The sequence below is a fragment of the Symphalangus syndactylus genome, chromosome 24 (assembly GCF_028878055.3).
Source record: "Symphalangus syndactylus isolate Jambi chromosome 24, NHGRI_mSymSyn1-v2.1_pri, whole genome shotgun sequence".
In the NCBI taxonomy this organism is placed as follows: Eukaryota; Metazoa; Chordata; class Mammalia; order Primates; family Hylobatidae; genus Symphalangus; species Symphalangus syndactylus.
In genome coordinates, this window is record NC_072446.2 from 37,076,139 (window position 1) to 37,101,037 (window position 24,899).

The 24,899-nt window shown below is 51.1% G+C and overlaps 1 protein-coding gene across 19 annotated transcripts in view; it reads right to left on the reverse strand.

Moving 5' to 3' along the window:
- Nucleotides 1–6,152: 6,152 nt before the first annotated feature.
- The window catches only part of CEP250 (centrosomal protein 250), a 50,921-nt gene continuing 32,174 nt past the window's right edge, over nt 6,153–24,899 (reverse strand). For all 19 annotated transcript variants that reach the window (XM_063633579.1, XM_063633583.1, XM_063633581.1 and 16 more), the window contains 14 exons: nt 24,602–24,736; nt 22,063–22,206; nt 20,980–21,113; nt 18,917–19,055; nt 17,570–17,912; nt 16,929–17,050; nt 15,476–15,596; nt 14,722–14,843; nt 11,697–14,312; nt 10,239–10,352; nt 9,900–10,055; nt 9,067–9,168; nt 8,046–8,105; nt 6,153–6,763 (listed from right to left, as the gene is read on the reverse strand). In XM_063633579.1, coding sequence (XP_063489649.1) covers nt 6,500–6,763; nt 8,046–8,105; nt 9,067–9,168; nt 9,900–10,055; nt 10,239–10,352; nt 11,697–14,312; nt 14,722–14,843; nt 15,476–15,596; nt 16,929–17,050; nt 17,570–17,912; nt 18,917–19,055; nt 20,980–21,113; nt 22,063–22,206; nt 24,602–24,736 — 4,572 coding nt within the window. In that variant the 3' untranslated portion in view covers nt 6,153–6,499. The remainder of the gene's footprint in view (nt 6,764–8,045; nt 8,106–9,066; nt 9,169–9,899; nt 10,056–10,238; nt 10,353–11,696; nt 14,313–14,721; nt 14,844–15,475; nt 15,597–16,928; nt 17,051–17,569; nt 17,913–18,916; nt 19,056–20,979; nt 21,114–22,062; nt 22,207–24,601; nt 24,737–24,899) is intronic.

A 24,899-nucleotide genomic window follows, 5' to 3' on the forward strand; every position in this document is an offset into this window, starting at 1 on the left:
GTGAGCCAATAGAAAAACAGTTTAAAAAAAAAAAAACAACCGGCTGCCTCTGAAGAGGAGTTTGAGAAGAATTAAGTGGGAAACTGCTGTCTTCCTTTCTATTTAATTTCTTTTTCTTTTTTTTTTTTTTTGAGACAGTCTTGCTCTGTTGCCCAGGCTGGAGTGAGTGCAGTAACATGATCATGGCTCACTGCAACCTTGACCTCCCTGGGCTCAGGTGATCCTCCCACCTCAGCCTCCAGAGTAGCTGGGACTATAGGCACATCATCACACCGAGCTAATTTTTATATTTTTTGCCCAGGGTGGTCTTGAATTCCTGAGCCCAAGCAATCTGCCTGCCTGGGCCTCCCAAAGTGCTGGGATTATAGGCGTGAGCCCCCAAGCCCGGCACTGTTTAACTTTTTTTTTTTTTTTTTTGAGACAGGGTCTCACTTTATCACTCAGGCTAGAGTGCAGTGGCATGATCTCGGCTCACTGCAGCCTTCACCTTCCAGGTTCGAGCGATCCTCCTGCCTCAGCCTCCCAAGTAGCTGGGACTACAGGCACGCACCATCATTCCTAGCTAAAATTTCTTAACCACATACATGCACTTGTTTCATTTTAAATAGACAAGAAAGGCTACCAAAGAAAAAAGTTGGATGCATGGGAAATTTACTTTTAACCCTATTACAATGTTTTCCTATAGATTCTATCCTCAAGAGGAACCAAAAAGCTCTTGCTTTTCTCTCCCTGCCTCCAGCTTGACAACCCTATGCTGTGAATAGGCAACTCCTCTCTCAGATATACACCATGCCAGCCTTGGTACAGGGTGATGCCCCTTTTCATTCTTATCTCCATCATCCTTGATTGTCAAGCCTTCCCTTGGCAGCCGGACCCTGGGCTGAATGCCAAGATGAAGGACTCTATTGGGCATCAACCCCTTCATCAACCCCAGGGAGGCCACAGGACACATTGAATGCCACCTCTCCTCTTAGCTTTCAGCCCAGCCTTTAGCAGGGCACCCTTGAGGACTGAATAGGTCCAGAGGGAGGCAGGAGCTAAGGTGCTGGAAGGAGGTGTTCTGTGGACGGTTGAGGAAGGGATGGAGGCCAACAGGAGAGGGGGATGTAGAGTCTGTGATCATGGCTTCCCACTTTTCCCAGTGCCCGGTGTCTGAATCAGCATGCCACTTGTCATGTGCTCTGCCCTGCGGGACAAGAATGTAGCCTTCAATGGGGGGTTTGAGCTTATGCTCACCTGTAGCTGACGTTTCTGCTGTCTGCTCAGAGGTCTAACCTGAATGAATGGATAACACCTGCCATTGCTCCCGGATGTACCCCTCAACTCCACACATCCCGTGCATCCAACTGGCTTGACAAACACTTTGAAAGGGGCTTCAAGTCCTCTCTTTGTCCAAGATGCTCTGTTTGACTCTCCCTGGCCTCACTGAGAGCAGCCAGTGGGTCTCTTCTGTACAACCGGGTCATTCTGCAAACTTTCATCTGTGTCCAGGTTCTGTGTGCCTAGAGGTGAGCTCCTTTTCAGAGCTCCTTGTGGAGCTTTGTTTAAATGAGTATTTGCCAAATGACTGAAGAGCTGGGGCAGGAGCAGCAGCCAGCCAATCTCATTCACCAGGTAATGGAGTCGGGCAGACAAACTTCAGAGATGGCCCTTATACAGGGAAGAGGGTTATAGCCAAAGGCTCCAGCATGAATCATCAAACCACATGCAACAGCAGAAGCCGAGGCTATCAGTCAGCTAGAATGTGAGACTACTCCTGGCCAGCAATCTGACCTGCAGGGCTGGAATGTTCATAGATACGGGAGAGGTTTTGATAGGAAACCAAGACAGGAGGTGCAGGGGCAATGTGTGGATTATTAATCTGGCACTGAAACAGCCTTCCCTGATTCCCTCACCTGAACAACTAGTAGTAATTAAGAAAGAATCACATTTGAATATGAATTGTCGTCCCCCTCCCTGGCTCTAAATAAATGGCCATGTGCTGGGAATAGGGGGATACCCTCTCTCAGATGACACATCACATAGCCTTGGCAGAGACTCATCTCTCCTCCTACCCCTGACCCATTCAATTATTTTACCTCCAAGCCCGCCCACCTGAGCCAAAGTTCAGGCCCTATAAGGGCACATATAGAGCTGGTAGTATTGGCAATGAAAGGCTAAGAAGAGGTCAGTGTCCACCCTGTGACCAGCCTACTGATGTAATGAGTTGGGTGACATCAACTGGCCAGGAGCACAGTCCAACGAAGTCTCACCTCTCATCCTCACCTCCAGCAGGGTAGAGGGAGTAAAAGGGCCTCAGGACCCCATGTTTTTGCCCTTCGTCCTCCCTTGCCTGCTTCTTAAGTGTGGTGAGCAGAGTTGAGCTTGCACTCCTCCTCAGCTGTGCCCATAATCATGCGGAGGGGTCTCTTGGTTTGGAGCACACTGGCAGCTCTTGCTTCTTCCTCTTCCCTGCCCGTCCCCTGGCCCCATTCCCCTGCTCTGCAGGGTAGTGAGTCAGAAGGCAGGAGGTGAGGTATTGCAGGGTGGACAGCTGAAGGTGTCATCTGCCCCAAGGCCAAACTAAAAAAACCAGGAATCTGTCCCATGGGCTGAGATGAGGCCTGCAGGCTAAGCCTCAGGCCTGGAGGTCAGCTCGCTGCTTTTGTGGCTGGGGTTGCCCACCCCACAGGTACTTCTAGAAGTTCTGCTACTGGCCCCAGAGCTGCAGAGGTTCTGTGGCTGCTCAATTCAGCCCCACATCTACAAAGCCTGCCTTCACCAGCACGGTGTATCTGCCTGGTTTAATCAGCTCTTCAGATGGGCCCTGAAGCTCCGATGCAACTGGAGACCACCCCAAATCCAGAGGCTGGTGGATGCTCGGTCCTGGGCTCTGGGCTGCATCCTCTCCTTGATCCCTTCCACTGCTGGGCCTCCAGTTGCAATGGCTCCAGCCTTTCCTTGGTGCTGGAACCAGGGGTGAGTTCTGTGTTCTTCTCCATAGGCACCAATGCTAGGACACCTAACCCAATTCCAGCTGGTCAAGAAGCTACTCCAACCGATCTCCAGGTCACAGCTAGACCCTGAGCTCCGTCTCTGCCAGTCCTGGGCCATGGGTATTTGGAATATAGGGTAACCATCACTGAGCGCCACACTGTGCTCAGGTGCGGGCAGGAGGGTGAGGGTGGGAAGCAGCACCACTCTGTGAGCCCCAGTGCCTTCCTATCTCTGTAGAATGAAACAGGGCCTATTCTGGGCTTTGAGAATAATGTGGACAACAGAACCCCCCTGAACTTAAAGCACCCGGAATACTCATCGTTTTATCAGGCGGTATGACCAGTGGGGGCCCCAGACCTGGTGCAGACAGCCTTTGGCACTTCGGTGTCAACATTGATCTTGCCCTCCCTGTGCAGCCTGTAACTGTACACTCCCCACCCTCCTTATCTCAACATATACCACCAGCTTCTCCTCCTTTAACGGGTATATTCATGCCAGGCAGTTTTTCTGCCTTCAGGGTGCTGGCAGTCCCATGTGGGAAGCAGAGGAGCAAAGGTCATTGGGTTGGGAGGTGATGGTCACTGCTCTAACACACAAAGCACGCGCAATCCTTGAGAGAACAGGGGCAGCACCCGCCAGACCCCAGTACTCCCCGGAAACAAGAACATTGCCCAGCCTCTGACGACTCTTGTCTCCTTCTGCTTTCAGGCCTTTCTAGCCAGTACCAGCTTCTATCAAAGCAGACAAGATTAGGAAGTGGGAAAGTTTTCTGCAAGAAGATAACCTCTGTGGCTGAGCTCTAACCTCTACTCCTGCATGTTCTGGCGACCAATTGCACCTTCCTCAAGTACATCCACAAGAACTGGCTGGACTGCCAGGGACTCCTCCCATCCGCTGGATTCACCATTCTGGTTATACCCCGCCACATGTGACAAGGTCAGGAAAGGAGGCTCTGGCCTCATGCCCTTAGGCAAAGTTGGGTCCCCCCTGGATGACACATATTCCTTCCTTCACGCTTCCCCACTTCAGGTCTCTTTGGGTCTGGAGCTGATGAAAACAGCAGTTGTCACCATTATTGGTGGGACACTCCACAGAGGCAATCCTGCTACTGGGCAAGGAAAGTGTACTTTAGAAAGCCGGCGCGGAAGATCGTCCACAAGCTCGAGTGTGAGGGCAAGAGCACGGTCTACACTTGAACTGAAGGCCAACCCTGCTCTGAATATCTGGTGGGGAGGGGAGACCCTAGGCCAAGGTCTGTAATGGAGCTGGGGGGCTCTTGAGGGTTGGATGGAAAGAGAAGAGCAAATACAGATTAGTCTAGTCCTGAATAAAGACCCTGCTTGGCAGCCTCTAAGATGTCTTTCAGCTGCTGGAACCTCTCTGAGGCCAGAAAGTATGTGGGGCCTGAGGCCCTGGCTCATGACCTACAGAAAATGATGCTGAGAAGAAACTCTAAGGTAAAAAACAGGGATCCTCTGTCAGCCTGAGCCTGAGAACCAGGGTTGGAGGACGTAACAAGTGAACAACCAAGAGAAGTCTTGTCTCTGACAACTCCTAGCATAGAAATGGCCTAAAGGGCCGGGCCCGGTGGCTCATGCCTGTAATCCCAACACTTTGGGAGGCCGAGGTGGGTGGATCACCTGAGGTCGGAAGTTCAAGACCAGCCTGACCAACATGGAGAAACCCTGTCCTACTAAAAATACAAAATTAGCCGGGCATGGTGGCGCATGTCTGTAATCCCAGCTACTCAGGAGGCTGAGGCAGGAGAATTGCTTGAACCCAGGAGGTGGAGGTTGCCACCGGTGAGCCGAGATTACATCATTGAACTTCAGCCTGGGCAACGAGAGCAAAAGTCTGTCTCAAAAAAAAAAAAAAAAAAAAAAAAAAAAAAGGAAAAGAAAGAAAGAAATGGCCTAAAAGCCAGGTAAGGATTTTGAGCTACAGGGACTCTGACTGGAAGTAGGGACGAGGACAGCATTTCTGGGGCCCCAGATCCGTTTCTGGGGTTTCAGAAGTTTTCACTAAACATCTGTTGCTGAGCTGCATGTGTAGGTTTCTGGAACAAAGCTCTAGTCGCTGTGAACAGCCCCATTTCCACTACGTGTGGTGCAATGAGACATAATGGGGCTGAGCCCCAAATTAGGAGGTCTGGGTGAGTGGGTGCTGCTCTTACCCCTCTAGATTCTTGGCTAGGTCTCAGTTCCATCCCCAGGCTTAGTGAAGTGGAATTCCAGATTATGGTGAGAGTGTCAGAGGACGGTAATGGCCTGCTTCTTTAAGGAAAACTGTTCTGGTTGGGCATGGTGGCTCACACCTGTAATCCCAGGACTTTGAGAGGTTGAGGTGGGAGGATCACTTGAGCCCAGGAGTTTCAGGCTGCAGTAAGACGTGATTGTGCCACTGCACTCAGGCTTGGAAGACAGGACAAAACCCTATCTCTTAAAAAAATAAAACAATTTTTAGGCTTTGAGGAGGTTGCCAGCAATAGGTCTTAAGCCTGTGAGCTGGGTTCTGTCCAGCCTCCACTAGGACCAGTCCATGGATGAGAAGTTCCGCCATAGTCCATCCTTCTGATTGGCTTCACACATAGTTGCACTACAGGTGACCAGATCAGTTCCAGCTGATATGCCCAGGAAGGGACATCTCAAGGACATTCATCCAGAGTAGAAGAGGAATGAGGCCATGTGGAGCTTCTGAACTCAGACTCTGACTTTAGCTAAAGGTCAACGCTGTGTTTTTGAGGCCCCAGAACTTCTTTTAATCCTCCATAATCTCCCCGCTCAACCCACCCAAGCTCAGCCCCAACCCCCTGCCACAGTCAGACCAGTCTTCTCACTGCGTGCTTGGCAACACCTCCGACTCCACTCCATCTTTCAAGGGCCAGTTCGTGCCTCCCTTCCTCAGCCCTTGGAATTTCTACAGTTCTTCTAGTCAGTATACAGAATTGCCTCTGACTCATAAATGAGTGTTAGCCTGTTCTCACCAACTGGACTACAGGCTATCTGTGGACAGGGGCTTTGTCTTGTGTGTTTTCTGTAACCCTTCCCTATCACAGTGCATGGTGTACAATAAATGCATGCTACCTCAACAGGAATGTTTGGCAAGTTCTTCCCTGATAAACTCCCTTGATGTTGTGCTGCTGCCCAGCTGCATAAGTGGAGACAGCAGCAGAAAACTAACGCAAAGATCCCAGGGTTTATTGTTGAAGAGGAAGTTGAAGGAGGTGGTGAAGTGCTAGGAAAATAAATTCTAGATGAGAGGCAGTACATGTCCCTCAGCCAGGGCAAGGCACTCCTCTGAGTGATTCCATAGGAAGCAAACAAATGCAATTTGCCTCATTCCCAGGTAAGTTGGGGCCCTCCCCAGGGTTGCAGATTTACTTCCTCTTCCTAGGAACACCCGCTGACCTGGGGCCCCTGGGTGCCTAACAGAGCCAGGCTTTTCCTTTGGCAAACCTGTAGGTGTGCAGAGGGGCCATGAACCATGGTACAGTCTTCTGTCTGTGTGCTCCTGGCTGCGGCTGCTACCTGGAGGCGGCTTGGGTAGTGCTGGGGCTGGGGTGTAGCAGGACTGGCCCTGGGGATGTCAGACTTTGAGTCAGGGACTCATCCAGTCTGCGGGTCTCTGCCTCCAGGACAGTGGCCTCAGGGGCCTGGGCCACGGCAAGAAGTGAGTGTGAGAGGCTGTGGTGCAGGTCTGCTAGCTCACGGCTGGTCTGTACTGAGCGGGCGATGTAGTCCTGCTTCTGCTTCCGCTCCAAAGTCAGCTGAGCTCGCAGCAGGGCCACCTGGTGGGCAGGAAAAAAAAGAGGGAGAGCAGCTGAGGGCCCTGAAGTTGTCCCAGCTTTTCCTGCTCTGTGTTCCTGTGATGCTCGTTGGCTGAGCACCTGAATCAACTCTACCACATACACGAATCTCAGAAACAGGCTTTGGAGAGTTTAGAGGAAGGGCGCTTAGGAATTCTAGAATCCAGTGATTCGCAATCCTGACTGCACATGTGACTCAAATAGGGAGCTTGAAAACAACAAAGCTATTCATTAGCTTCACTGAAAGATAATTTACATGTGAAAAATGCCCAATTTTAAATGTACATTTTGATGAGGCTGATAACAATATATACTCAAGTATAACCACTATCTGATTTTTTTTTTTTTGAGACAGAGTCTTGCTCTGTTGCCCAGGCTAGAGTGCAGTGATGCAATCTTGGCTCACCGCAACCTCCACCCCGCCAGGTTCAATTGATTCTTGTGTGTCAGCCTCCTGAGTAGCTAGGATTACAGGTGTGCACCACCACGTCCAGCTAATTTTTGTATTTTTAGTACAGACAGGGTTTTGCCATGTTGGCCAGGCTGGTTTCAAACTCCTGACCTCAAGTGATCCGCCCACCTTGGCCTCTGAAAGTGCTGGGATTTCAGGTGTGAGCTACTGCGCCCACCTTTGACTTTTTAATAAAATAGAAAAACATTCTGAGTTTAATAGAATTCAAAGTAATAGCCTAGGTCTAGCTACAGAGTCAGGCCCTGCCAGTAGTGACTACTGATTTCTGAAATAGGCTCAGAAATAAAAAGGTAACACTTATGACTCCTGGGCCTTGAAAGGGAGAGTGGACTTTTAGGTGAGGCCTAAGAAGCAGGAAGCCTCTTCAAGTCGCTTCTCTGCGAGTGGCGGCTTGAGCTGAGCTGTGTGGCCTGGAGCCTGTACTGGTGCCTGGCTCCTCTGTCTGGGGCGCTGGCAACCGTCTTGGCTGCGAGGGCACCTCTGAGGGCAGGGAGGCCAGGATGGCTTTGCTTGCTCCCACTTGTCCTCCTAGAATCTTCTGCCTGCTCCTCAGCCCTCTTCCTTCTCCTTTCCCCTTCTAAGTATGGATTTGGAAGTCGGGGGCCAGGATCATGCTTTCTTCCCCACTCCCACCCTAGGCATATGAGAGACGGGGTTGGGACTGGGACTATTTTTGCCTCCCATGGAGACTGAAGTTCTCTGAAGGCAGGAACTTCCCCTCTCCCTGCTGGAGATGCACAAAGGGCCTGAGTGCAAGGGAGGGAATATGGGCTTAGAAAATCCAGAACATACCTCTTTCTGCAGTTCAGCCACATACTTGGCATCTGAGTTCTTCTGTCCTCCTCTCCCATCCTAAGGAAGACAAACCGCACTCTTGTTGGAATAGGCCTTCCCACTCTGGGGTTTCTGCAAGTTTTCTTGCAGAACCTCATCACAATCTTAGGGGCCTGGGCAAGGGCTATGGACCAGAAGCATCTGAACTCAGACTGGACCTCTATGGGGCAGCAGGCCCTGGGGCAAGGAGAGGCCCCACACCAGCATAATGGGCAATGCCATGGAGACCTGACACAAAACATCCAAAAGGCCTGGATGGCATTTGCTTCTCTGAGGCATGTTTTAATTTAACAGAACTACACCATGTGTCTGCTTTGTGCTAGCCCTGGGCTGTGAGCTAAGGATGCAGAGAGGAAGACACGGTGCCTGCCCTTGAGAACTTTAATGAAAAGACAGGGGATGGAGATCTAGTGCTCAGCCACCATAAACAGCACCTCCCTGCCAGGCTGCAAGCCTGTGCCTGTTGGTAGGGATACCTCACATAAACGAGTGGTTTGGGGAGTCTTCCCCGAGCCTCTTACCCAAGAAAGGGACACTGGCTCCAGGAAAGCCCATGGACCCTAAGCCTGTAAACTCAACATTGTAAAAAGGTCTAAGAGATCAAGCTGTGATCAAGCTCCTAGGCTCCTCAGGAGCTGGCAAGCACCACACAACCCCCATACACCAGGGATCCTAAGCAGAGCCCCATGAGCCCCACTCCCGGGCCAGCCTGTGACACTGGTCTGGGAGTGCACAGATCTAAGTCCCTCAGAAGGCAGGACCACTAGCCCTGATGCCACCCCAACCCCCACCCCAATGTTGGGCCTCCTTCTCAGGGCAGGGACAGACTGAGCTGTGCCGAGGAGGGCAGAATGCAGTCAGGAGGGGCTCTCTGGATTAGCTGAAGTGCTGTTGGCCCAGGATATGCAATGAGGAGGGCTGAGTTTCTGGTGGCTGGGGTTGGGCTCTCTAAGGCTGCAGTTGAGGAAAATGGGTAAACCTGCTGTATGGGTGAAGAAGCCGTGGCCTTGCTGATCTCCAGGGACCCTGCCTGGGCCGCACGCATGGCCTCCCTCTTCAGCTTCCTCCGTTCTCGCTCCACCTGCCAAGGTGCAAATAAGAAATCAGGGCTTGGCTTGGCTCTGTGGCTGGAGCAGAGCTGCCTTTCTCCAGAGGTGGCCAGTGCCTGTGCAGGTGTATGAGGGGACAGTAACCATGGGAAGAGAACTCCTGGCTGAGGAAGGCACAGCTAGGGCAGGCCTCAGTGCAAAGAAGTGCTCCTGAAGCAGAAGAGGCAGGGCCAGCCTCTCAGGCCTCTGGAGCAAAGGCCAGCAAACTTCTGCAGTAAGTACAGTACGCTTTGTGGGGCATAGCAGGGAAGCAGCCATAGACAATGCATGGCTGTTTTCCAATAAAACTTAATTTTCAGGGCTGGGCGTGGTGGCACTTTGGAGAGCTGAGGCAGGCGGATCATGAGGTCAGGAGTTCAAGACCAGCCTGGCCAACACAGTGAAACCCCGTCTCTACTAAAAACACAAAAATTAGCCAGGCATGGTGGTGCATGCCTGTAATCCTAGCTACTCAGGAGGCTGAGGCAGGAGGATTGCTTGAACCTGGGAGGTGGAGGTTGCAGTGAGCAGAGATCGCACCTTTCCACTCCAGCTCTAGGAGACAGAGCAAGACTCCGTCTCGGGAAAAAAAACAAACAGACTTAATTTTCAGAAACAGGCAGCAGGCTGGATTTGGCCCACAGGCTGTAATTTACTGAGCCTATGCTCTAGGGGCCACACGAGAAGTGGAGATGCATGCCCACTGGACCAGAAGAGGGGTCACCTGCTCCAAGGTGCTCCGCAGCTGGACATTGTGGCGCTGCAGCCTGCTCCTGTCAATCTCCAGCTGGGCCACCGCTTGCTGCAGGTGTTCAAGCCTCTGTCTCCATGACTGCTTCTCCATTCCAGCAGGACTAGGATCAGCCTCTACTCCTGAGACCTGTGAGAAAGACCTGTGAATCTCACCTGGGCAGCCCCTAAGACAGGTAGGGAAGAGATAGAGGACACACAGACCAATCTGGCAGGTTTAAGCTTCAGGAACCCAGTTCCCAAGGGAAGGGGACAAACCCCTGGACAGGAGCTCCCTGCTGGGTCACCTGTTCCCCCAGAGCCCCTAGCTCACCTCTCCTAGCTGCACGCCCTGCTCCCCTCTGGACCCCAGTTCTGCTGTGCTGGTCGCAACTGGGCTGTGTAGCCGCTCCTTCTCCAGAGCCCGTCTGGTGAGCTCCAGTTCATCCTAGGGTACCGAGGTATGGAGAAAATCACACCTTGCCAACCTCATATCCAGACCAACCCACCCTCCACACAAACAGCGGTTCAATGTTCTCCTCAGGCTTTTGTCTTATTTTTCCTAGAGGCTCTGAGTCATTCTAGTACAGAACCTTCATTTTACAGATGGGTAAAACAAAGGAGCAGAGGGGCCTCTACTCAAGGATATGCGGTGAGCTAGCAAGGAAGCTAGGATCAGAGCCCCCAGCTCACTTCACATCTCCTAGAAGGCTGAGCAATGACACAGAGCACTGATGTGCTGTGGGAACAGCATGGACTCTGGAGTCACACAGGGCTGGGTGTCCTGTGGAGCACCCAGTGGCCCATATAGCCACTCAGTGGCTATATGACTCCGGTAAAAGCACAAGCTCTCCCCAAACCCCAATTTCCTCATTTATAAAACGACTACATGCACCATGAAACATGGATCAAGTCCTTGGGTTAAGTCCCTTTAGATAAGTGGGGAAGCCTCATGCTAGATACTTTCTAGGTGCCCTGTGGTTCATAAATGATAACGGTCAAGAAGAGATGAACAAGAGAAATAAGTGTACGCATGTGGATTCGGGTTGCCTGGGAGAGAGGAAGAGCTTGGTGATAGAAAGCCTGGGCTCTAGAGGCAGATGACTCAGATCTCATTCCAGTCCTGCCATTTATGGGTTTGTTGCTTTGAGACAGAGTCTCACTCTGTCGCCCAGGCTGGAGTACAGTGGCGTGATCTCAGCTCACTGTAACCTCCGCCTCCCAGGTTCAAGCGATTCTCCTGCCTCAGCCACCTGAGTAGCTGGGATTACAAGCACGTACCACACACTCAGCTAATTTTTGTATTTTTAGTAGAGATGGGGTTTTGCCATGTTGCCCAGGCTGGTCTCAAACTCCTGGGCTCAAGTGATCCGCCCGCCTCGGCCTCCCAGAGTGCTGGGATTACAGGCGTGAGCCACTGCGCCTGGCTCAGGTCTAATCTTAAACACCGCTTTTACCAGAAAGCCTTCCAGGACCCACTCCCAGGAAAGGGTGGGCATGCCTCCAGCATGCCTGGGGCATACTGAACTTCCCCTATTAGGCACCAACCGCACTGCGTTATTGTTGTTTACCCACTAGACTGTGAACTCCGTGAGGGCAGGGACTGTGGGGGTCTTATCCTCTTTTTATCTCCCCTAACACAGTAGTCTGAATCCCACTGATGTTGAGGTGCTCATGATCTCAGCTTTCTCATACTCCTGAGGTGCCACAGGGCCCAGGGTGGTGGGCAGTCCCTGAGTGCAGCCAGACAGGGGTGTTTCCCCTGGCCCTTACTCCCGGTGGAGTGACTCACCTGCAGCCTTTGCTGTTCTGAGTCCCGCTCCAGGACAGAGGCTTGTAGGAACATGGCTACCTCCTGCAGACTGCTGACACTGGCCTTGGTCTGCGCTAGGGACAGTGCCAAGTCCTGGGCCTTCTCCCTCCACTCAATCTCCCTGGCTTCTGTCTGTCTCAGGGCTGCCTGTAGCCGTTCCAGCTCCCACTGCAGCCTGGGCTCTAAAGAATCAAGTTTTGGAGATTGTTCCTCTACTGGGGAGGCTTTGTGGCTGTGGGGTAAGGCTTCCAGGTTGTTCCTTTGCTGGGTCTCCCTCAGCTCCAGAATCTCCTGTTCCTTTTGGGCTAGAGTCAGCTGTAGCTCCCTTACACTCTGACGAAGGCCCCTTATCTCCTCCTCTTCTCTTTCCTGCCCCAGATTCCGCTTCTCTTGGATCATATTCTCTTGGACCCTCTGGGCCAGAGACTTCTCCAGCAGCTGCCCCTGTTCCTGCTGATGTCTCAGCTCTTCATCCCTCTGGGCAAGTGCCTGCTGCAGCTGCTGCACGTCCTCCTGGTATCGGAGATCCTGGTCGTGGATCTCACCTTCTCGTGTCCTCAGGGCCTCCTCCAGCTGCCGAGTGTGTGCCTGGCAGGCATCCAGGGCGGCTTGCAGGGTGGCAGTGCTGGCCTCCAGACTGCGGCTCAATTCTGCCTGCTCGAGGAGATGCTGCTCTTTGCCCTGCAGGGCAGCATGAGCCTTGCCAAGGGCCTCCTGCAGAGCCTCAGCCCGGGCCCGAGCAGCCTCCTCCTGATGCCGGGAGGACTGACTTTCTGCCCGCAGAGCTTCCAGCTCCTGGTCCCGTTCCTTGAGCACCGCCTGGGCCTGCAGCCAGCTGTCCTGCAGGGCCCTGGTCTCCACCTCATGCTCCTGTGCCTGCTCAGCACACTGCTGCTGGAGGGCCAACAGAGCTTTCTCCTGCTCCCGAGACTCAGCCCTTAGGTCTCCCAGCACCTCCTCCAGGGCCTGGACCCGCCGTCCCTCCACTGCCAGCTCTTCCTCGAGCTTTCGTGCCTGTTCTTTGTGGTCCTGAAGCTCTCCGTGACGCTCCTTCAGTGTCACATGGGCTTGCTCCAGAGCTCCCTGGAGGGCGTTTGCCTTTTCCTTCACACTCTCCTCCTGTCCCTGGGCCTGCTGCTGTTCTTGCTGCAGAACCTCCAGTTCCTGGTCCCTCTGGGCTAGGGCTCTCTGGGCCTCATCCAGTTGACTCTGAAGTGACTGCTCCTTCAGCTCCCCTTGTTCCCTGGCTTCCTGCAGTTGCTGCTGCAGGATCACTATTTCCTGCTCTCGCTGGGACAGGAGGAGGCTGGTCTCACCTACCTTCCTGTGCAGGCCCTGGAGCTGCTGCTCCAGCTGGTCCTTGAGCTCCTGGAGTTCGTGGATATGCTCCTGCTGACATTCCACCTCCTTCTCCTTATCACGCAGAATCAGCTTCATGTGCTCTAGGCTCCCGCGCTGTGCTTTACTCGGGCCCTTCCCTTCCTCTGCCCGTTCCTGCATCAGCTGCCTCTGAGTGGCCAGCTCCCGGCCTCGCTCTCTCAAGGACAGCTTGATCTGTTCCAGGTCCTCCTCCAGGATCTTGGTCTGCCGGGTCCTTTGATCCTCGAGAACCTGAATCCTCTCCTTCTGCAGCATCAGCTCCTGGTCTCTCCTCTCGAGATCCTGAGTCAGATGCTCTTTCTGCCTCCGCAGCTCCTCCATCTGTTCTCGCTGAGACTTCACCTCCTGGTCCCTCTCCTGCAGCTCTCTTGCCAGAAGGGTGCTGTGGCTCTCCAGGTCATGGATCTGGCTGCTTTGTGCCTGCAGCTCCTGGCTCCTTTCTTCTAGGTCCAGCGTAAGGTGGGTCAAAGCCACTCTCTGGGTTTCCCTCTGGCCCTCCAGCTCCTCAATCAGTTTTTGCTGGCACTCCATCTTGTGATGGTTTTCCTCCAGTTCCAGGGCCAGGCATTCCAGAGTAACCAACTGCTTTTTCAGATCCTGAACCTGTCCTCTCTGGGACTCAATCATTTGGTCTTTCTTCTCAAGTTCTAGAAGCTGATGCTCTAAGACGTTCCTCTGAGTCTCCCGATCCTTCTCAAGCTCTCTGATCTGCTCCCTCTGCACAGTCAGCTTCTGCTCTCGCTCCTGGACGGCCATGGGCAGATGCTCTAAAACAGACCTACACTTCTCTAGCTCCTGAATCTGTTCTTGCTGCAGATCTACCTCTTGGTTCCTCTTCTTCAGGTCCAGAGACAGCAATTCCAAAGCAGCCTTCTGCATTTCCCGTTGCTTCTCCAGTTCCTGGATTTGTCCCCGCAGAGTCTCCACCTCTCCTTCTCTTTCAGCTAGAGTCTGGGTCAGGAGGGCCAAATTCTCTTGCAGAGCCTTCCCTTGGGCCACCTTCAGCTCGCCCTGCTCTTGCAGAGCTTGGGCTCTCTCACGCTCACTCTCCACCTCCTCATTTTTCAGCTTCAATGCTGAGCGAGCTGTTCTCAGGTCTTTTTCCAGGACGCCAGCAGCACTTGCCTGAGCCCTGGCTTCTGTGACAGCTGCTTGCAGGTGTTCCACCTGGGCTGTCAGATTCTCCTTGGCTGCCTGAAGTAACTCTCGCTCACCCTAGAAGATGAAAAGCCACTTTAGACTACACTTCTCTGCTACTGTCACCCCAACACCGACCCTTCTCTTATTTTGTGGCTGCAGTGATAAGGACTTGGGCAAAAAAGTGGTGGTATATTCCACTTAAGCTGATACTGTAAAAAGGCATCCCTAACACCTCCCAGGACTCTACTATGCCCAGGGGAGACACTGGTCCTTCAGGACAAGGGGCAAAAATATCAACCTCAATTCAGAAAAAGCAATTGAAGGAGGATTCACTGGAACCTTAATAATGGCCCCCAGGGACATGGAGACAGCCAGAGGAACTGATAGACTTGCTGAAGGAAGTGGGACACATGCCCACAGGCCAAGGTGGGCCCAAGGGACTACTCCTGAGGCAAACCCCTCCCTGAAACCAGTACCACTTTACCTGGGCTTCCATTCGCTGTAGCTCTGCTCTCCGCAGGCGACTCTGTAAGGATGCCATAGTTTCATGTAGTTCCATCAGCTCAGATTCTAGGGAGTTCTGCTTTCCTTCCCACTTGGATTTCTCTTTGAGAAAAGGAGAGGAGAGGAGAGGTAGTGGAGTAAGACCCATGTTTGGGATACAGAGGGATATAGAGGCAGATGGAGGATGGGGAACAGATTCAAAGGGGAGGAAGGCCAAGAAGGAGAGAATTATATCCAGTGTCCTAGAGACACCAACCATCCGCCAGCTGCTTCTATTTGCCTGGCAGCACTACCTGGTAATCATCCCAATATGTCCTCATCCTCATCACAGAGAGCCTTGGCCCTCAATTCCAGACAGGGTTGAGCCAGATGACACTGGAGGTCCCTTCTAGCCCCCAATCCTATAATTGTGCAGGAGCTCCTAGAGACCTGGGTGGCTCTGCTGGTTGGTGAACATGGTAAAACTCCCGTCTTTACTAAAGATACAAAAAATTAGCCAGGTGTGGTGGTGCATGCCTATAATCCTAGCTACTCGGAAGACAGAGATTGCAGCGAGCTGAAATCGTGACATTGCACTCAAACCTGAGTGACAGAGTGAGGTGCCGTCTCAAAAATAAAATAAAATAAAAATAAAATAAACAGAGTGGCTGCTAGGCCTGTGCCTGCCACTTCTGGGCTCCCCACCTATCCCTTCTCCTCCCTCTGAATCTCCCTGTCTGTCTTGAGCTTCTCACCTTCCTGATTCTGGGAGAGCTGTCTCTGCAGATCCTGCAACTCTGTGTGGACCTGGCTCTTCTCAGCCTCAGTATCAGTTAGACGCTCTTCCAGTTTCTGGACCTGATCCCTCAGAACATCCTGGGAAAGGAAGGGCATGGCTAAACGTGAGTTCCTCATCTTCCACAAAGCAATGCAGGGCTCAAGCTCTCTCCTCATTCTCAGCCTCTGTGGTGGGCCGCCATTGTGGACCTACTCCCAGATTGCCGGGTTACTTCCTCTGAACACATGTGTATTTAGCTCCCTGAAGTGACAACAGGCTCTGCTCCACTTGGATGGAGTGAGAATCCATCCCCTTCTGACCTATCTATGTCTTTTGAAACAGAGCTCCTGCTCAAAGTTAGCCCAGGGGTCACCTCCTCCCTCTCAACACTCCTACTTCAAAGCTTAGCCCAAAGGTCATCTCTTCTTTCCTTCTGACCCTTCCCAAATAAGGATGAATTGCCCCCTCCTCTTAGTTCCAACAGTGCATCACTTGCATCTGTTATTGATCCAATTAATTCTCTCAGTTCTGCTTTCCAGCAGAATGCAGTTTGGTTCCTCCACCATGTCACAAGCCTTCTTTAGGCAGAGATCAGGTCTTTCTCCTTTTTGTATACCCAGCCCACAGTGGCTGACATATGGATGACACTCAATTTGTATAGATTGATAGGTTCACTGTGAGGTGGAATTTATGAGCTCTTTCAGACCTAGGCCTAGAACATGCCTATAAATGCCAACCTCAAATCTCAGTGGTCACTGATTTCTAGGGTTTCTCTTGGAAGCCTGGGTACCAAGAATAAATTCATGGCTGAGTGGAAAACGATGGAAAACAATGCCATACATCTGCCCAGGGTTTTTTTGTGTTTGTTTGTTTGAGATGGAGTTTCACTTTTGTCGCTCAGACTGGAGTGCAATGGCGCAATCTTTGCTCACTGCAACCTCCACCTCCCGGGTTCAAGTGATTCTCCTGCCTCAGCCTCCCGAGTAGCTGGGATTACAGGTGCTCACCGTCACCGCTGTCTAATTTTTGTATTTTTAGTAGAGATGGGGTTTCACCATGTTGGCCAGGCTGATTTCAAACTCTTGACCTCAGGTGATCCACCTGTCTCAGCCTCCCAAAGCACTGGGATTACAGGCGTGAGCCACCGTGCCTGGCCTACCCGGGGTTTTTTGGTTTACAGGGCTCATTCAAGATTCTCTCTCATCTAATCCTCAAAACCCTGAGCAGGCACTATCTGCCCTACTCTGCAAGGGAAAACAAGGCCCAGGAACTCCAAATGCTTCATTTGTGGTTGCCAGGTGGTAAGTGATAGAGGTGAAACTCATCCCAACTTGATCTCAGGAATAAAATAGGTCAAACTGCTTCATACGTCTTTGCCTCATGCTTTTCGAGGGATGTAGAGTTCAGGAAAGGGGAGCAGAGAAACATACCCGGGTCTGTTGAGTCTTCCACAAGTCTTGATGAAGCTTGTGGAGGGCAGATGCTACTGCCTCAGCAGAGAGAGCAGTCAGCAGGGGCCCTCTCTTAAAGAGGCTCCTAGCTCCATTGTGTTCTGAAAAAATGAGGAAAACCTTCTCACGTGGCTGCCACTATGAAAAGAAACAGCCAGACCTCCCCAGACACAGCCCTGTCCTCCCCACTGGTCCCTCTTCTCCGCAAAGAACCCCTTTCTCAGCAGTTCACTCATCACATATTTTCTCCATAAGTATGGGCCAGGCACTATGGTGGGTGCTAGATTAACGCCAGCTATCGCTTATTACGCACTTAATAAGTGCCAGGAACCGTGTAAGCGATTCACATCTGCAGCCTCATAACTCCTTGGTGAAATTATAAGGTAAGTACTTTTAACATTTTCATTTTGTAGTTGACGAAAATCAAGCTCAGAGAGGATAGGTGACTTGCCCAAGGACACATGTCTAGCGAACGGTAGAGCTGGGGCTTGAACTCAGAATTAATTCCCAAGTATGTAATCTTAACCCCGAAGCAATATAAATAGCATTCCTCTCCCTTTCCCCTGGGAGCCAGGCCTGACTTTGGCCCAAAGGACCTAGTTCTGAGGAGGCTGTCTCACCTGGCTCAAGGCCCCAGAGGGAAGGAGCAGAGTCTCCCCCACCACTCAGCTCAGGCCCGCTCTCACAAACAGATCCCAGGGCCTGCTGCAGGACAGAGTAGAGGCTGGCCAGCTGGGCCTGGGCCTGGTTCCCGGGCTGCTGCTCTGTGGCCAGTGCTTCTAGCTGGCTCTCTGTGCTGCGCAGTCGCAGCTGTAGTTGGGCTGCCTTGGCTTCCTGGGCCCACAAGGAAGCTCGCAGCTGCTGCTCCATGATATGAGACGCCTCCAGCTCCTCCAGCAGCTGTGCTTCCTGGGCCAGAAAGTCAGCCTCCTTTTCCTTCACCTCTTGCCTTAGTAATTCCATCTGACAAAGAAGAATTGTACATACTATAAGCAGGAAGTGGATACCCTCTCCTCAGGCGTTCCCAGGCCAGACCCCACTCAATCCTTGTACAAACTCTGGTCAGGGCTGGGAGGATTTCAGCTCAGCTCTCAGGCAGGTAGAGGGGCCCTGAAATGAGTGTTACCCTAGATCTAACACCTGGCTGCCTGCCGACTACTGAACACATGGGCCCAGGCTGCTATGCTAATGGGCTTCAGCCCTGGCTTCCTGGGCAGATATGCTGGCTCCCTGCTATGATCAGAACTCTGCCCTGAAACCCCGACGCTGCACCTAGTAAGACCAGTCACAATAACATAGCTACCATGTATTGAATGCTTATTGTGTTCCTGACACTTTACATATTCCTATAATGGTTATAGGAATTAGGAACAAGAATTATCACCCTTGTTTTATGGATGAAGAAGCTGACATTCATACAATTAGAAAGCTTACATTCAAACTCAAGACTATTGAACAGCCAAACCTGTGTGCCCTTAACCCCTGCCATCCACCATCTGGCTCTTACACCCCATTCCTTCCCTCCTAGTTCCATCTTTTCTCTGTATACAACATCTGGGGTTCTGATGGGGGCAGACTGAGTCCCTGGAAGTCTTGCTGCTGCCTGCCTGATCTGGAGTATTTCTGGTTGCTTATTCTCCCTGCTACATCTTGCCAACCAGACCCAGCATACTTTGAAGTGGCTGTGCTGGAACCAGGCCTGCGTGGGCTCCACTCCTGTGTGCACTTTGCTCTGGGCTGTCAGGTTTCCCACAGGAGCCATGCCCATCTCTGGGTCAGGTTCCCAAGCCCCCGCCTTGTCTAGTCCTGGCTTCCCCCTCCTGTAGGGGTGTTGAGGCACCAGCCTATCTTGTAATCAGGAAAAATAGATGGGTCCTCTCCACGAGAGGACTCAGAGCAATCAATCCACCGCTTCAGAATCAGGCTTCCGCCAGGGATGCAGAGCTCATAACCAGAGTGGGAAGTACCTGGGCACTGAGCTCTTTCTGTTCTCCCTGGGCCTCCTGCATGTCCTGGCGCAGGGCGCTCAGCTCTTGTTGTCGAATAGAGTCAGCTTCTTGTAAAACAAGGAGTCTCTGTTCCTTTTCCATCAGTGACAGAGTCAGGCTAAAAAGAGTAGGGGGAGAGTGCTGGGCCATTCTCTTAGGGAATGAAAAATTACCTTCTCATCTGAGTATTCTAAACACAGCATTAATAATCAAAATAGAAATAGTAATAATGATTATGATGTAACAATAAAAGCTATCATTTATCGAGCACTTACTATAATAAGTGCTCCTAGGTACTTCCTGCAGATGATGCCCCATTTCAACCTCACAGGTATTTTTTTTTTTTTTTTTTTTTTTTTGAGACAGAGTCTTGCTCTGTTACCCAGGCTGGGGTGCAGTGGCATGATCTTGGCTCACTGCAGCCTCTGCCTCCCGGGTTCAAATGATTCTCGTGCCTCAGCCTCCCGAGTAGCTGGGATTGCAGGCATGCGCCACCATGCCTAGCTATCAACCTTATTCTTCTCTGGCAAATTTCACATATACCTTATATTAGTACCTCACGTTCAACATGTCCAAATCTTCCCCGCCCCTTTCCTCTACTCCCCTGCCCACTCAATCATCTCCTACTATGTTCCCTAGCTCAGTGAATGGCACTTCCATCCACACAGTGTCCCAGCATAGGACCTTGACCACTCCAGAGTTCTCCCTTCAACCTACCTACATCCAATCTATGATTATATACAATTGATTCTAACTCCCTTAACGTCTTTTAAACCTCTTTGCTTCTCTCCTCCTCTTCCCCACTACCCTACCTTGGTTTAGCTTTAGGATCTCTCATCAGGACAACTGTACCAGCCTAACTTGTCTTCCTGCCTCTAGTTTCATCACCAAAATAATGTGTCCCTTCTCAAACTGTGTTTTTTTTGTTTTTTGCTTTTTTTGAGATGGAGTCTCACTCTGTCACCGGAGGCTGGAGTGCAGTGGTGTGATCTCAGCTCACTGCAACCTCCACCTCCTGGTTCAAGCAATTCTCCTGCCTCAGCCTTCCAAGTAGCTGGCATTACAGGCACCCACCACCATGCCCAGCTAATTTTTTTTGTATTTTTAGTAAACATGTTGGCCAGGCTGGTCTCGAATTCCTGACCTCAAGTGATCTGCCTGCCTCAGCCTCCCAAAGTGCTGGGATTACAGTCGTGGGACACCGCACCCAGCCCATCCCCTTCTCAAATTCCTGCAGCACTAAGAATACAAGCTGCTCTTCACTCTGAATGGTCTTCTTTCACTCCTGATGTCTCATATCATTACAATCCCTTCAAATACATCATAAGTTGGATTGTGTCAATTTCTCTGCTTAAAATTCTCCAGAGGTTTCCTGTGAAACTCAAACTACAAACTCCTTGCTGTGGCCTACCAAATCCTGAATGCTGTGGACCTGCCCAGCTCATGCCACTCTCCTCATTCACCAGGCTCCAATTACAATCCAGTCAGGCTCCAACCACTCTTTCAGTTCCACCAAACACTGTAAACTTTTATCTGCCTCATGGCCTTTGCATATTATTTCTCTTACAGAATAGAACTCCCCCTCACTCTTTTACATGGGTAGCTCCACTTCATGCTGAGTGCTCAGTTTAAATGCAACTTCCTGAGAAAGGCCTTCCCTAACAACGGTTCTAAAGTAGGTCTCTTCTCTCTCTCACCCTGTTTCCTCCGTGTGTCATAACCTGTAATAATTTGAGTTATTATTTGATTAATGTCTTCCCCACAAAACTATAAATTCTACTGGGGCAGGGACCATACAGTCTTGTTTATCACTGTATCCCCAAGCATGGTGCCTGGTGCATAATGGGTGTTCTCGAAATATTTACTAAATAAATGAAGTTCAAGCCTTGAAGACAGGAACCATGTCCTCTCCACATGGCTACATGTACATCCCAGAGTTGCAGACATGAAAGGCAAGGTGGCCTGAGCAAGCAACTGTCAATATCACAGTGACCATGGCAGCCAGATAGACAAAAGCCACTTCTATGTCCTATCTAGCCTACCTGGCTTTCTCTCTCTCCAGCTCCTTCTGAATTCGGTTATACTCCTGGGTCTCTCTCAGCTTCTCCTGAACCTCCTGCTCCACCAGCCTCTGGGAGTCATCCTGGGCCACGAGCTGAGACTTCAAGTCCTCCACCTGGAAAATTAAGGGCATGAAGACCAAGATGGCAGGGCAGGGGGCCGGTGGGAAGATGCTCCTCACCTAGGGCTTCAGGGTCCTTCGAGGTTTACCATAGTCAGTGGCCATTTCCAATGCTGTGGCGATTCCACCAATCCCTACACACTGTTCTTAACCACCCCCTTCCTCAATACAATTCGGCCTGGTCATCTGCCTCCCAGCCTCACATACGCTGCACAGAGGTAGCCACAAACAAAAATCTTGGCTGGGCTGGGTGCGGTGGCTCACACCTGTAATCTCAACACTTTGGGAGGCCAAGGCGGGCAGACTGCTTGAGACCAGGAGTTCGAGATCAGCCTGGGCAAGAGTGAGACCCTGTCTTTATAAAAATTTAAAAATTAGCCAGTGTGATGGCACACATCTGTAGTTCCAGCTACTCAGGGTGCTGAGGTGGGAGAATTGCTTGAGCTTGGGAAGTCAAGACTGCAGTGAGCTGTGATCTGCACTTCAGCCCGGGTGACATAGTGAGACCCTGTCTCCCCCACCAAAAAGAAGGAAAAAAAGGCTGACTATAACTACTCCCAAAGGCAAAACATGTACTGTGATTGCTTTTTTAAAAATGAAAAGTCAGAACATCATTTGATATAGGATTCTGAGGAGAAGCAATCTAGTATGTAAAAATATTAGATTTATGGCAAGGACGGAAAGAACAATTGAAACTGAGACAGCCAGGGAAAACACAAGCTCTGCGGCCATTACAGAGAAAGAGATTACCAGCCTAGGGCTCTTCCAGGCACATGCTCAACTCTGAGCACCCTCTAATTTTCCACTCAGTACTGTGGCCCACCCATCTACCCTCCCAAACCAGGCTGCAGGGCCAAGGTTCTCCCTGTCCTGCAAGAGGAAGTGGGAAAGCCTGGCTGTGTTGGGGAAGGACCATGGGACTGGGTGGGGAGGAGGAGGGGACCTGCTTCTGCAGGTCCATCTTATCCTGCAGCAGGGAGCTGCTCTCTTCTTGGAGGGCAGCAAGGTCATCTCTGTGCTGCCGGGCTGCCTCCTTCAGCTCCCGCTGAGCCTCCTGGAGCTGGTTCTGTAGTATCCCAGTGGTCTCCTGAAGAGGGATAAGAAATCATTGAGTAGAGGAAATCTGTGTTGTAGAAATACTGTTTCTTTTGGTGGGGTGGCAAAAGCTGAGGCAGAAGCCAGCAATCCACATTGTTTCCACCTCACCTTCTCACTTCCTAGTCCCTCTTCTCCCTCACAAAGTACACTGGCTCACCCAGGTTTCTTGGTCAGAGTCCATGAATTGGTAATAGTCTCTCACCTAGACCATGGGAACAGTCTCCTAACCATATCCCTACTTCCACTTGATGCCACGATCCCCTAAAAACACACACACACTATTCTCTACTCAGGAGAGTAGAGAATACATACACATATATGTATATGCATGTGTATACGTATATATAAATAAATCATATCCCACCCCTGCTTTTTAAATACCACCCAACTGGCCAGGCGCGGTGGCTCACACCTGTAATCCCAACACTTTGGGAAACCAAGGTGGGTGGATCACTTGAGGTCAGAAGTTTGAGACGAGCCTGGCCAACATGGTGAAACCTCTCTCCACTAAAAATACAAAAATTAGCCAAGCATGGTGGCGGGCACCTGTAATCCCAGCTACTTGGGAGGCTGAGGCACAAGAATTGCTTGAACCTGGGAGGCGAAGGTTGCAGTGAGCTGAGATAGTGCCACCGCACTCTAGCCTGGGTGGCAGAGCGAGACTCAGTCTCAAACAAATAAATACATACATATATACCACCCAACAGTTTCCCATTGCTCTTAGAACAAAATCCAAGCTCCTACAATGGCTTACACAGGGCTTCTGGCTACCACTCCACTCGCCCCTGAGTTATCAAGCTGGAGCCACACTGACTCCTTTTTGTCCTTGAACTTCCCAAGCCCTCTTCTGTGTCCCAGGGCCCTTGAGACAGGTGTTTCCTCTGCCTAAAGTGTTCTTTACATGGCAGGCGTTTCTTTTTTTTCAAATGGCTTGAGATATAACTCATATACCATACAATTCACTCATTTAACGTATACAATGTAGTGGGTTTTAGGATATTCAGAGTTGTGCAACTATCACCGCAATCAATTTTAGAACATTTCCATCAATCCCAAAATAAACCCCGTGCCCATTCACAGTCAATCCCCATTCCCCACCATAAATCTGTTTTCTGCCTCTATAGAGTTGCCTATTCTTGGTGTTTCATATAAATGGAAGCATATCATATATAATATATGGCCTCTTGTGTTTGGCTCTTCCACTTAACCTGATGTTTTCAAGGTTCACCTATGTTGTATCATGGAGCTGGTTTTTTTTTTTTTTTTTTTTTTTTTTTTTTTGAGACGGAGTCTTGCTCTGTCCCCCAGGCTGGAGTGCAGTGGCGCGATCTCAGCTCACTGCAAGTTCCGCCTCCCGGGTTCACACCATTCTCCTGCCTCAGCCTCCCGAGTAGCTGGGACTACAGGCGCCCGCCAACACGCCCGGCTAATTTTTTGTATTTTTAGTAGAGACGGGGTTTCACCGTGTTAGCCAGGATGGTCTCGATCTCCTGACCTCGTGATCCGCCCGCCTCGGCCTCCCAAAGTGCTGGGATTACAGGCTTGAGCCACCGTGCCCGGCCGGATCTGGTTTCTTTTTAACCTTCAAGTCTCAGCTCAGATGTTACTTTCTCAGTGAGGCCTTCCCTGACCACTAAGTGCAAAGTGAACCTCCTTTGAATCACTCTCTGTTGTATCATTCTATTTCCTTTACAGAACTTATTACAAACTGTAATAATCTCATTTACTTTGTGTCTGCTCATTTGTCATCCATTTCTGCCACAGGAATGTAAGTTTGTTGAGAGCAGGGGCAATGTCTGTCATGCTGACTGCTGTGCCACACCTTTTTTTTTTTTTGAGTCTCGCTCTGTCACCAAGGCTGGCGTGCAGTGGCATGACCTTGGCTCACTGCAACCTCCGCCTCCTGGGTTCAAGCTATTCTCCTGCTTCAGCCTCCCAAGCAGCTGGGATTACAGGCAAATGCCACCACACACAGCTAATTTTTGTATTTTTGTAGAGATGAGGTTTCACCATGTTGGCCAGGCTGGTCTGGAACTCCTGACCTCAACTGATCTGTCCGCCTCGGCCTCCCAACGTGCTGGGATTACAGGCGCCCGCCACCATGCCCGGCTAATTTTTGTATTTTTAGTAGAGATGGGTTTCACCATGTTGCCCAGGCTGGTCTTGAACTCCTGACCTTAGGTGATCCACCCACCTTGGCCTGCCAAAGTGCTGGATTACAGGCGTGATCTACCCTGCCCGGCCTGTGCCATACCTTTATGTACTTGTCATGTGTCAGCACCTAGCACAGGGCCTGGCACATAAGAAGTGTCCAAGAACTCTTCATGGTCGAATGGGTAAATGAGTGCCCCTTTCTCCTCTATGCCCGAGACCACCCTCCATACCTGCTCCTTTAATTTCTGGACTTTCATGTCCTGCCTCAGTCGTTCCAGTTGTTGGCTGGCATCTGCTAGCTCCTTCTGGGTCTGCAGCAGTGTCTCCAGGAGGGATACTCTGTCCTTCTCTGTTTCCAGCTGCATCTGTGGAGGGGTAGGGGGGTAACGACTTGTGGGCTCAGGGTTACCATGCTCACCAACGAGGCCACAAGCACATCCCAGCTGCTCTAGGGCTCTTCTAGCAAATGCGAAGGGGCTGAGGGCAAAGGAAGGTCTGAGCCCATGGGTTCAGAACAAGGAAGTGCAA